Source organism: Triticum urartu, unplaced genomic scaffold, assembly GCF_003073215.2.
Source record: "Triticum urartu cultivar G1812 unplaced genomic scaffold, Tu2.1 TuUngrouped_contig_3895, whole genome shotgun sequence".
Classification (NCBI taxonomy): domain Eukaryota; kingdom Viridiplantae; phylum Streptophyta; class Magnoliopsida; order Poales; family Poaceae; genus Triticum; species Triticum urartu.
In genome coordinates, this window is record NW_024114448.1 from 17,879 (window position 1) to 29,192 (window position 11,314).

General features: G+C 44.3%; 2 protein-coding genes across 4 annotated transcripts; one reads left to right on the forward strand and one right to left on the reverse strand.

The window, feature by feature from the left end:
* Nucleotides 1-400: 400 nt before the first annotated feature.
* On the forward strand, nucleotides 401-5,714 carry LOC125527442. Of its 3 annotated transcripts, none has more exons than XM_048691946.1 (5): nucleotides 401-630; nucleotides 1,071-1,168; nucleotides 3,909-4,796; nucleotides 4,888-5,055; nucleotides 5,150-5,714. In XM_048691946.1, the coding sequence occupies exons 1-5, from the start codon at nucleotides 582-584 to the stop codon at nucleotides 5,513-5,515; spliced, it is 1,569 nt and encodes a 522-aa protein (XP_048547903.1). In that variant the 5' UTR covers nucleotides 401-581; the 3' UTR covers nucleotides 5,516-5,714. The 3 variants fall into 3 exon arrangements, with proteins under 3 accessions (XP_048547903.1, XP_048547905.1, XP_048547904.1); XM_048691948.1 differs by having other exon boundaries at nucleotides 4,530-4,796; XM_048691947.1 differs by lacking the exons at nucleotides 401-630; nucleotides 1,071-1,168 and adding an exon at nucleotides 1,177-3,307.
* A 3,902-nt stretch (nucleotides 5,715-9,616) lies between these two features.
* LOC125527441 (fasciclin-like arabinogalactan protein 1) lies at nucleotides 9,617-10,837 on the reverse strand. The gene has a single exon (XM_048691944.1). It carries the CDS (start codon nucleotides 10,818-10,820, stop codon nucleotides 9,897-9,899), a length of 924 nt encoding a protein of 307 aa, XP_048547901.1. The 5' UTR covers nucleotides 10,821-10,837; the 3' UTR covers nucleotides 9,617-9,896.
* Nucleotides 10,838-11,314: the final 477 nt, after the last annotated feature.

Below are 11,314 nucleotides of genomic sequence, written 5' to 3' on the forward strand. Positions count from 1 at the left end.
GCAAAAGGGCCCTGTTTCAGAAAAAAAAACTCCCTAAATTATTATTTGCAACAAAGCCTTTGTTACGAAAAATTTCTGTAACAAGACATATGTTGCATAATTTTTTTGCAACAAGATCTCTTGTTGTGGAAATTTTCTGCAACATCACCCTTGTTGCAAAAGTGGTGGTTGCTCACGTGGGCGCATCGGATGGCTATTTGACGTGTCCATCAAATGGTCAGCGAGGCGGCGGATATTTTTTCATTATCCGCCGGCCGATGCGTAGCGCTGCTCGATGTTTAATGTGTTAAAAAAAACATGATGAAATATGTTTTTTTCCTGAAGGGCAACTTAAAAAGAAAAAACATCTCCTGGTAGGCCCATGCGAGAGAGTTTCTCAGGGTTTCGCTTTGCCTGCCCAGTCAGGGGACAGGAGGAGAGGCCCGGGGTCACACGCGGATTCCTTTTCCCAAGAAAAAATCCCGAACGAACTGGGTGCAAATAAACCCAAAAAATAGAGGGCTCAAGAGTCAGAAGAGGCAGGGCGGAAAAAGAGGGGATTTTCCGTGTCGACCCACCGGCTGCTATCACTCCGCCGTCTTATGATGTCGCCGGAGCAGGATCCTCGTCGCCGGCAAATCCAAGGCCGCCGTAAGCCACTGCTTCTTCGTCTCTGTTGTTTTATCTTCATATGCCCTGTCTGGCACATACTGTAGGTCTCAAATTCAGGCTACTAAGTATTACTCCACCGCCTTATGCAACAAATTAGCCCCCTTTATGTTCCAGTTGTTCATACAAAAAATATTGACTTGGTAGGGAGGCGTGCAAAGACAGTTTGCCCAAGCATATCCATCTCAGATCTCACTGTATTGTGTGTGTCGCTGTCATGTTCTATTGGAAATTTTACAAGAAAGCTTTTCCTTCTTATAAAATTGGAACTAGTTTTTCTTTCTTACAATGTCATTGGTGTTCTTGCACAAAGCTGCACAACGGGTCATACTTATATTAGATCAATATATATGTGTGTTGATGTGCTTGCTGTGTTCCTTCGTTTGCCGTTGTCTACTTACCATAACGATGACCTGCTGCAGATGTATCAGTTGGTTCAGTTGCTAAACTAAAGCGCTCGCAAGTGGATGTTTCTCAAACTGGCAAAAGATTAACATATTCAGGCTCAAGCCTTCCGGAGGTATGTCAAGAAACGCTGATAACGGAATACTATTAACGATATTAGATTTATATATCACTATGCTACCTGAATGTATGAGTGAACTGCAATCGGCTGCAATCCTTGGTAGCTGTGATTCTGTTCCAACTTACAATGGTTGCACTTTTAATTCTCCAGCACACAACTTTGTTTCTAGTATCTGATTCCTTTATATCTTTATTATGTGCATACTTTGTAAAACTATTTTTCCTGGAACCAGCAACATCTTGTGTCTCATTTACCCTGATTACTACGGTGAAAACACCTTTGAAGCCATTGCAGCTTGTCCTTAGCCTAGCTGCCTAGGGCTACTAGCACACCCAAGGAAAGTGGTTTGAACCTGGGTTGCTTGGTAGCACGGCCATGTGTTTTACCATTAAGCTACCCAGTGATTCCACCAGCTACTAAATATAATATAATTGATGTAATGTGTGTACTACATATAATATATATTTGATATATATTTGTGCTAACTGAAACAAGAAACTCGTCCTATACTCTGATATTACCAATTTATCATAGTTCTGGATCAAAAAAGCTGGGTAATGTTCAATATACTAGGATGAGCTAGAAGACAATGCTCAACATGAGTTATGTAATAAACTTCAATCTAGGATAAGTATCTAAACTTCGCTGCAATGCAGCAACTAGTTCTACAATCTTAGTCTTCTCCAGCATCTGCAACTTCGCTTTGAAGATGCCAAACCTCGGATGTCTTATGCAAGTGTGCTTTAACCACGTGTTGTACTTGCATATGAATTGCACATTTCCTCCACTTCCTGTAGTTTTCTCTACAATGTCCCCATGACTCCTCAAAGGCTTCGTCTGTAGATCATTGGCTGCCACTTGCTAAAACAATATATGGAGCAGCTTCAGAGATGGCAAAAGGCCGGGCCAAGCAGATTTTATCTTTTCTTGTATCTCCGCCTTCTTCTCCCAAACCACCCTCTTCTCCGATGCACGCAAGATGTAGAGGAAGGTAACTGGAGGAATGAGAGGACAAGAGTCTTGGGTCATGCACTAGTGTCTGATGCAGATCTATGACAGACTTGTGACGTGCATTTTTTTCCTGTTCCTTTTTTCTCATTATCACCCCGAAGAAAGACGATGCCTCCTCTGCCCTGGATTTTAGGCCGGTAAGCCTAATGCACAGTATCATGAATATTTTTGGTAAATTGCTCGCCTCTCGGCTCGCCCCAGAGTTGCATTCTTTAGTTTCGGCGGGGCGGAGTGCGTTCATTAGAAGATCCATTCATGACAATTTTCTTTTCGTCAAGAGTGTTCTGAAAGAAGTCACACCAAGAAGAAACCTTTGCTTTCGCAAAGCTCGACTTTGCCGTGGCTTTAGACTTGGTCCGTTGGGATTATCCTATCGGAGTTCTCAATGCTTTTGGTTTTAGCTCCAAATTGAAGGACTTGATTTCCCTAGTTCTTGCCACCTCCTATTCTCGAGTACTGCTAAATGGTGATCCAAGAAGGCTTTTTATGCACAGGAAAGGTCTGAGACAGGGGATCCCTTAACCCCAATGCTTTTTATTCTTGCTCTGGAACCTCTTCAAAAGATCTTTTTTTTTCACTCTGCTATGGAAAATGGCCTTCTTTTCCCTGGTCATGCAAAGAGCTGCTAAGAGGAGGACCAGTTTTTATGCTGATGATGCAGCGCTGTTTATAAATCCTGTTGATGGTCTCAGGTCTTCTAAATTTCTATGGGGCTCTGTCTGGGCTGAAATTGAATCTCGGCAAGTGTGTTGCTTATTATCCCATAAGATGTGAGAACCTTGATACCAGTGACATCTTATCTGCTTTTGGAGGACGGGTGGGCTCCCTGCCTTGCAAGTATTTGGTCCTCCCCCTACCTACCAGATTGCGTAGGCGAGTTGAATTAGAGCCCTAGTAGATAAGATTACTGACAGGCTAAAGCCCTGGAAGGGAAAGCTCCTGGACAAAATGGGCCGCCTCACTCTGGTAGTCTGGTTAACTCGGTGCTTATTACTTCACCATTTTCACACCTTCCAAGTGGCATATCAAAAAGATTGACAAAATCCGTAGAAGCTTTCTTTGGTGCGGTGAAGAGGAATTGAGGATGCTAAAGGAGGGAAGTGTTTGGTCAACTGGACTAAGGTATGCTCGCCTATAAGATGTGGATGTTTAGGTGCTGAAAAACCTGGTTTTCATCAGAAGGGGCGTTGCGCCTGCGATGGCTGTTTTTTTGCCTGTGAACGTTTAGTTTCCAACGGCTTATGCTCTTAGTTTGCGTGTTCCGCTGCACAAGGCCATGCATGCCAGATGACATGCTCCTACCCTGTCCCAGCCTTGTCTGAAGCTACAACTGTTCTTCTTACGTGAAAATGTTTAGCCACGACCTGGACACGTATGCACACCATGCCTGATGCTGTGTCTGACACTGCACAAAGGTTTTGGTCTTATTACCTTGTACTTCCTCTGTTTCAAAATACTTGAGGTTTTTCCTTGTTCCAAGTCAAACATTTTTAAGTTTGACCAGGTTTTACTGAAAAATATACCAACATCTACAACACCAAGCTAATATTATATGTATTCGATGTAGTAAGATATTAATATATTTTTCTATATACATGATCAAACTTAATGAAGTGTGACTTAGCACAGTTCTAGAAAAAAGTATTTTGGAACGGATAGAGTACTTAATAATACTTTTTGCCTCTGCAATTCAAAATTTGAATTTGTGCACTTGTGCATGCAGGATATCTGGCGTCATATATGCTCCTTTTTGCCACTGAAAGATGCTGCGCGTGCTGCGAGCGTGTCTCACTCCTTTAAACGTTTCTGGAGGTGCCGGCCCAACCTCACCTTCAGTAAGAAAACAATGGGCTACAAGAAAAATGCACGTAGGCGGAGAATAACAACAAGAGATTACAACAGCAGAGTTGACCATATTCTGAGAAACCACTTAGGCACTGGTGTGAAGACACTCAGGCTTAAATTGTATGGTATTTACAATGCCAACACCAGAAATTATCTTGATAGTTGGCTCCAGATTGCTGTTAAACCAGGCATAGAAGAACTCAGCCTCATACTTTCAAATATCGACCATTTATCAAACGAAGCAATCTACGAGTTTCCATGCTCACTTTTATCTAATGGCAGTGAAAACACCATTCGTGAGCTAGACCTTTTAGGTTGCGCCTTCCGCCCCACGGTAGGAATCGGTTGCACGGGAAGCCTGACGAGTCTATGTCTGTCTTGTGTGAATATTGAGAGTGATGAGTTGGGGTTCCTTCTTTCCAATTCTCTGGCTTTGGAGCGATTGGAACTCAATGATTGCAGTGAGATATTTTCTATAAAGATACCTTCCCTGCTGCAGCGCCTCAGCTACGTGATGGTGTCCGGTTGTTCCATGCTGCAAGTGATTGAAAGCGAGGCTCCAAATATCTCCAGTTTTCACTTTTTCCATGATGATGATGTTTTTCATGATGACGATGTCGATCAACAAGTACAGCTATTTCTTGGAGAATCACTGCAGATGAAGGAAATCTTCATATCACATTCCTGCGTTCTTCATTATGCTCTCGTCGTGCTCACATCCAGTATGCCGAATCTTGAAACTCTTACTATGCATTCGTATTACGAGGTACATACTCTAGAGCTTGAGGTGTCTATGGACATATGCGTATCTCATTATATAGCAAAGGGATTGATGTTAGATATTTTTATTTATGCAGATGGTCAGTACACCAACGCTAGCAAGCAAATTCCTCCACCTCAAGTATTTGAATATTTCTGTATTTGGATGGAAGTTTGCCTCGGCACCTCGGTATGCGGACTATGATCTTTTCTTGCTGGTTTCTTGTCTCGACGCATCTCCTTGCTTGGAGACTTTTAACCTAGATGTAAGTAACTATTGGCTTGCTGAGATATTTCTTAGTGACTGCTGTATTGTTTAGAGCAATAATAAATTCACGGGTGTTGGTTTTTCATCTGCAGGTACCAATGAGACGCCGGGAGCATGACTCAATTTTTGAAGACCCCCCCTCACAATTGGGGCGGATTCCAGGACAATGCTATGCCAATCTTAGGCATGTGAAGATCACTAAATTCCGCTCCACAAAGTTATTGGTTAAGCTCACATGTCATATTCTTGACAGCACACCCTCGCTCGAGTGCCTCACACTGGACATAACTGATGGTGGGCCGACTTGTTCCGAGATTGACAGATGCTTTGTGGGTAAAGAAACTTTTATGGAAGCCCCTAAAGCGCTTGCGGCTATCCAGACTTACGTCGAGGGAAAAGTTCCCTCCACGGCTAAGTTGAATGTCGTGGAGCCTTGCAGCCGATGCCCTGCCCTTTGACTTGCAAGGGAGCTAAGTTGGGGCGTTCCTGATGAAGAATGCAGCGATGAGTGACAACATGTCCCTTGTATAAGGTTGTGTTGAGACTAGTTGTGTCCTTGGTTTTAGGCTTTTTGTTATTATAGTATATAAGGTTGTGTTGAGACTAGTTGTACAGCTGAGATATGGTAGTTTTGCCCCTTGCGTTGGTTTGTTGTTATGGATGTTGAACATGGAACTTGTGTCTGGTTTGGTTTCGTTTTAAAATCCGCTGTTGATTGAAAAAACATACGCACGCACACAGATCAAGCATGTACCCTGAGTTTGGGGAGGAATGAGAATATGCAGCAGGCCAAACACTTAATGAAACCTCAGTCAAATAAATAAATGTTTCGCTCTGAACATAATTCCAGTGGTTATGGAGATACTTAATCATGCGGGGGTTTTAGTGGTTTAATTTGATTTCTGTAGTGTTCATGCATAGGCAAACTTAGGGCAACTCCAACAGGCCAACGCATTTCATCCGACTGCATCCGTGTTCTGTACGTGCGGACAAAAACCACGGCCTAGCGTAGTGCGCAAACGGACTAATGTCCGTTTTGCTGTCCATACCCATTTCATAATTCAAATTTGGGCTGGGTTAGCCACGAGATGGGTCAGCCCACGCGCATAGGTGGCCACAGCCTCATTTTCTCTCTTTTTTTTCTTTTTATGTTTCCTATTTTCGTTTTTGCTTTATTTTCAGATTTTTTATACTTTAAAATATTTTAAATATATATTTAAAAAACACTCTACAAAAAACATTTGAAAAATGTTGCCAATCATTTGAAAAATGTTAAATGTGCATAGAGAAAAAATTATAACATATATGAAAAATGTATACAAGTATTTGAAAAAGTGTTGAAAAAGTATTTAAAAAATGTCAATTAAGCATTTGAAAACTGTTAAATGTGTACAAAAAATGTTGACCATGTACTAGAAAATGATGATGTTTTTTTACATTGTACATAAAAATGTCAATTAAGCATTTGGAAAATGTTAAATGTGTATATAAAAATGTTGACCATGTATTAAACAACTTTAATCTTTTATTTGAATTTTTTTAATAAAGCATTTTAAAAGAATGTTAAAAATGTATAAAAAATGCTGACAATGTATTCAAAAAATATTAACAAGCATTTGAAACATATTTACAAAATGTTGACAATTTATTCAAGAAAATTTAAACTTTTATGTAAAAATGTTAAAGTGTATTATATATATACCAAAATGTGTATAGAAAAACAATAAAAAAAATGAGGGAAAACAAGAAGAAAAGCAGATGAAAATGAGAAAGAAATAAAACAAAATCAAAGAAAAATGAAGATAAAAGAAAGAAAAAACATTGAAAATCGAGAAAGAAACAAAGCAAACCGAAGCAAAACAAAGAAAAGGGAAAGAAAAGAAAAAATGAAATGAGAATCGTGAAAAGTAATAAAGAAAACCGAAGAAAAAGAAAGAAAGAAAGGGAAAAATGGTGAAATGGAGAAAGGAACGAAGAAAACCCGATGAAAAACAAGGGAAAACAAAGAAACAAAAAGACCCAGAAAACCCAATGGAAAACCCGCTCTTTCCCCTTAAGTAAGTCACGCCCTACAATTCTCGACTAACCCGATGCTAACACACTGACTGGCAACATTGCCTGTCATATCGTAGACCCATGACACACCATCTCCACTCTCCCAAATCTCACGTCCGCCCTTTCCTCTTCCAAACCCCATGCCCACCTTAGTTGTGGCCGACGCACCCACCCCTACCGAAGTCCTCGCCGTGTCTTCCCGTGTCGTGGCCGCCGTGAAGCGGAAGAAAGAGCTCACCTCGGAGCAGAGAGTAGCCGAGACGGCGAAGCGGAGGGTCAAGACAAAAGAAGATATTGTCGTCACCGCTCAGGCACGGGCCACCGTTGCGGACACTGAGGTCATCGTCGCTAAGGCTGAGCAAACCTCCTTCTTTATGCTAGGGATTGTCCACAAGCCAACCTTTCTCGCATCCGCCATTGTGGCGACCAGCACGGGCTCGGCGGCAGCCCGACCGCCCAGGCTTTCGGAGTCGCCCTCCATGTCAACATCACTCCGACATATGGGTACCTTCCTGGACATGACCAAGCAACGTCCTGCTTCTCCACCTTACCTCGAGACCCCTTGTAAAAAATCTTTGATTTCGTGTCGATCATCCCCATGGTGCCTCCCCTTGATCTCAATGTCGCACATGTGGCCGGCGAGTCCACTGCGATGCAAAGGAAGCACTCATGGGTGGTCTTCCCGGCCAACTTTCCCGATGCCCGCGACCTATTTGATGGAATGCCGGCCCTGACGCCGGACGACCCGAGGTACTAAGATGATGTCATTGCGACATGATCAATGAGGGTGTCCAAGGGGATGGTGGCCAAGAGACCGAATGCCAATAGAGTGTCAGCATCGAGGAAGAACCATTGTTTGAGAATGAGCTAGCTCAAATAGCCCGGTCATAATTCATAAAAAGAGGCGTCAAATTAAAGCATGAGGACCGGAGCATACACGGAGGATGAGGACAAGTTGCGTTGCGCGAGCCTTGGATGAAAATTGGACAAGACCCCAAAATTGACACCAAGCAAAAAAGGTGGAACATTTTCGAACAAGGGCCAGCAATTCTTCCATGAACATAGGAAGTTTGAGCCCTACAAATTTGAGAGTGCCTCGCTTCAGAAGAGGTGGAGCTTTACCCAAGCGGAGTGCAACAAATTTTGTGGCTCCTATGGTCATGTCGTTGCCCATCCCGTGAGTGGCATTGGCATCAAGGACTTGGTATATTTTTTGTTTCCTTGTTCATATGAGTATATATCATCCTTCCATACATATGAATGTACCTTGTTGGTTTCATCTATATATGTAGGTGTTTCAAGCTTTGGATATCTTACCACATGGAATATGTGGTAAGCTATCAAAAAAACGAACACATCAAAGCTTTTTACCTTCAAGGCCGAACATGGGGCAGGCCATTAATCTTAACTCATTGTTGGATGACAAAGAAAGATTGTGGAAAGCGGTAAGACCAATATGCGTCCCAAAAAAGGTGGGGTGGTCATCGGTCATCGACCCAAGTGAGAGGAGACCGAGGGGAAAGACCAACTCCAAGTTAAATTCAAAGCATGATGATTCAACACCCGTCTTGCAAGAAATATTAAAAGGGTTCATAACTCAGAAGGAGGTGTCAAGTAGAAGAGGAAAGAGAGAGAAGAAAGGAAGCGTGGAAAGAGGAGGCAATGAAGAACTTCTTTGAAATACAAAAGAAGAAGCTCAAGTTCAATGATGCCAATGACCGGTCAAGAGCCAAGAAAGTGGAGGTCAAGCAAAAGGAGGTAGACCTCGCGCTAATTTCCAAAGAGCTCCAACACTTGTAGTCGTCGCTAGAAAGAGGAGGCATTCTCCAATGTTTGTAGACTACCTAGCGATGACTACAAGAATTGGAGCAAGTCGAAAACGCGCCGCTATCATTGTCCCTCCTCCCTCACGGAGTCGCACAAACTTTATTATAGTAGATAATAGGAAAGTCATCATGCTAAGACCATATAGGATCAATGCATCAGAACAACAATCATCGTTGACACTGACGAAGAGACACGTAGATCAAATGGGTCCAACCTATAGACACACAGATAAAGACAAATGAAGATCGGATCCACATAAGACAAACGCTGACCGATTCCCATAAGATTAGCCGAAGACAAACTTTCGCAGACCCTCTGATGAGGTTAGAAGCACCACTGAAATAGACGAGAAAAACTTTATTTCATCTTCAGAGCCACTGTCACACAAACCTTAATAAAACTTAAAAAATCACCTAAAAACCGAAGCCCGCCCACGTCTCCGTGGCATGGCCCTAAACCATAAGAGATGAGGTAGACCGGCCGTGGTGCCAGCGTGAGGCGCCAGAAACCCTAAGGATGCCCTTGTAGAAGCAAAGGGGTACAACATCGTGCCCTTTACAAGCTGAACAAGCAAAGTTAAATCAATCGATCACATGGGAAGCTCCACTTCTCCATGAAAGTTGACGAGTCGCTAGGGAAAGTTCGGCATTCGAACAGCTTAAAAGGCAAAAGTAGAGTGGTAGAACTAGAAAATTGTACATCACTCTAAGCTCCAGGATGTCTGTCATATGTAGTATTATAAACACAAACACACATTCCAGTACCATTGACCACTATCATTACAAAATGATCATCACAACAAAAACCCCGGAAATTCCTGTCTTTTCCCTTCTTTTTCTTCAGGACATGCGGTAATAAATATGAATGAAATGGCCCTTCTTATTTTTCGCGCTAAATAACAAGGGCCACGAATTTTGGGAGAACTCAGCACAAAAACACACTAGTTCACACACCTTATTAAGCTGCCAATGCCAGCGCCAAGGCCACGGCCACGGCGGCCGTCACCCACCCGGCCACCGCGGACGGCGCGGCGCCGTCCTTGTCAGCGGTGGCGTCGTCGGATGAGGAGTCGTCGGGCGAGTCCGCGGCGGAGTCATCGTCGTCGTCGTCGTCCGAGGGCGAGGCGGCCGCGGAGGGCTTCTTCTTGGTGGTCTTCTTCTTCTTGGGGGCCTCGGGCGCCGGCGCGGGGGCGATGTCCTTGGCGATCTTGTACAGCTCCTTGGGCTGCAGGAACTTGGAGATGGCGTAGACGGCGAGCGGGTCGTCGTCCTTGATGGTGTAGGTGACCGAGGCCGAGTTCACCTTGGTGTCCAGCTCGGCGGTCTCGCCGTCCTTCTCGACGTCGAAGCTGTAGTCCTTCTTGGCGACGTTGGAGGTGGCGAGCGTGCTGACCTTGCCGCTGTTGGAGGTGAGCAGCTGCAGCGAGTAGTAGTCCGGCACGGCGTGGTAGAGCAGGATGGCCGTCCTGCCCTTGGCCGTCAGGTTCTTGTACTTGGGCATGAAGGAGGCGACGGCGGAGTCGACGGGGCAGAAGAGGGTGAGCCCGTTGTCCTTGGTGGCGTTGATGGTGCTGTAGGCGTCGGCGTTGGCGGCCAGCAGGCCGGCGAAGCTCTTGCAGTACTTCTTGGAGAGCAGCTCGGTGATGTTGACGGGCGCCGGCGCCGCCACGGGCGCCTCGGCCTCCGGCGAGGCCAGCACCTTGCTGATCTGGAGCACCGCCAGGTCGTAGGGGATCTCCTTGACGGACTTGACGAAGGCGGAGGAGGGCGCGCTGTCCTCCGCGTCCTCCGCCGTGAACGTCACTTTGCCGCCCCGGTGCTGCGTGATGTTCACGTACCCGGACATGCCGGGGGCCGCGCCGGACTCCTGCACCACGACCATTAACCCATCTCAGTTAATCGCGGCGAACTAGTAGAAAGGTTTCGTACTAACAAGAAGATCATAATTAAGCATTTGCAGCTGAATTGATGGGAATTCATGTACAGTAGATACTCCTAGCTGATGCTGCACGAACCAAATTATTAAGCTCACCTACTTCATGCCCATGTTTTCAGACAGAGAAACAGTAGCCAGTAGGAAAGGATTGTCCACGTTGAGGGTGACCCATTCAATTCGGCGCTTAATAGCAACCAATTACTTTTGGAGTTAGTGAATTCCGTGACAAATGTGTACACTAGTACTGCTCCAATTAGTAGGCCATCTTCATGGCAAATGTGCAGTAATCCCGAAATTATTACAAACGTGGAGTACACTGTTTTGGCCTCAATCAGAAAGACAAATTGAAGCAACTAACCAGTGGGTTGTTGACTCGACAGCAAGTTGGCAACACACTCCATACTACAAGAATCTAAACAAAGAGGCAATCTTATCTATCA

Excerpts from the sequence above, each read along its gene's own strand:
- LOC125527442 (XM_048691946.1), top strand. The coding sequence starts at position 582 with ATGATGTCGCCGGAGCAGGATCCTCGTCGCCGGCAAATCCAAGGCCGC. Across the intron at positions 1,169-3,908 it reads CAGGCTCAAGCCTTCCGGAG|GATATCTGGCGTCATATATG; the intron begins GTATGTCAAGAA and ends TTGTGCATGCAG. Across the intron at positions 5,056-5,149 it reads TGGAGACTTTTAACCTAGAT|GTACCAATGAGACGCCGGGA; the intron begins GTAAGTAACTAT and ends TTTCATCTGCAG.
- LOC125527441 (XM_048691944.1), bottom strand. The coding sequence starts at position 10,820 with ATGGTCGTGGTGCAGGAGTCCGGCGCGGCCCCCGGCATGTCCGGGTAC.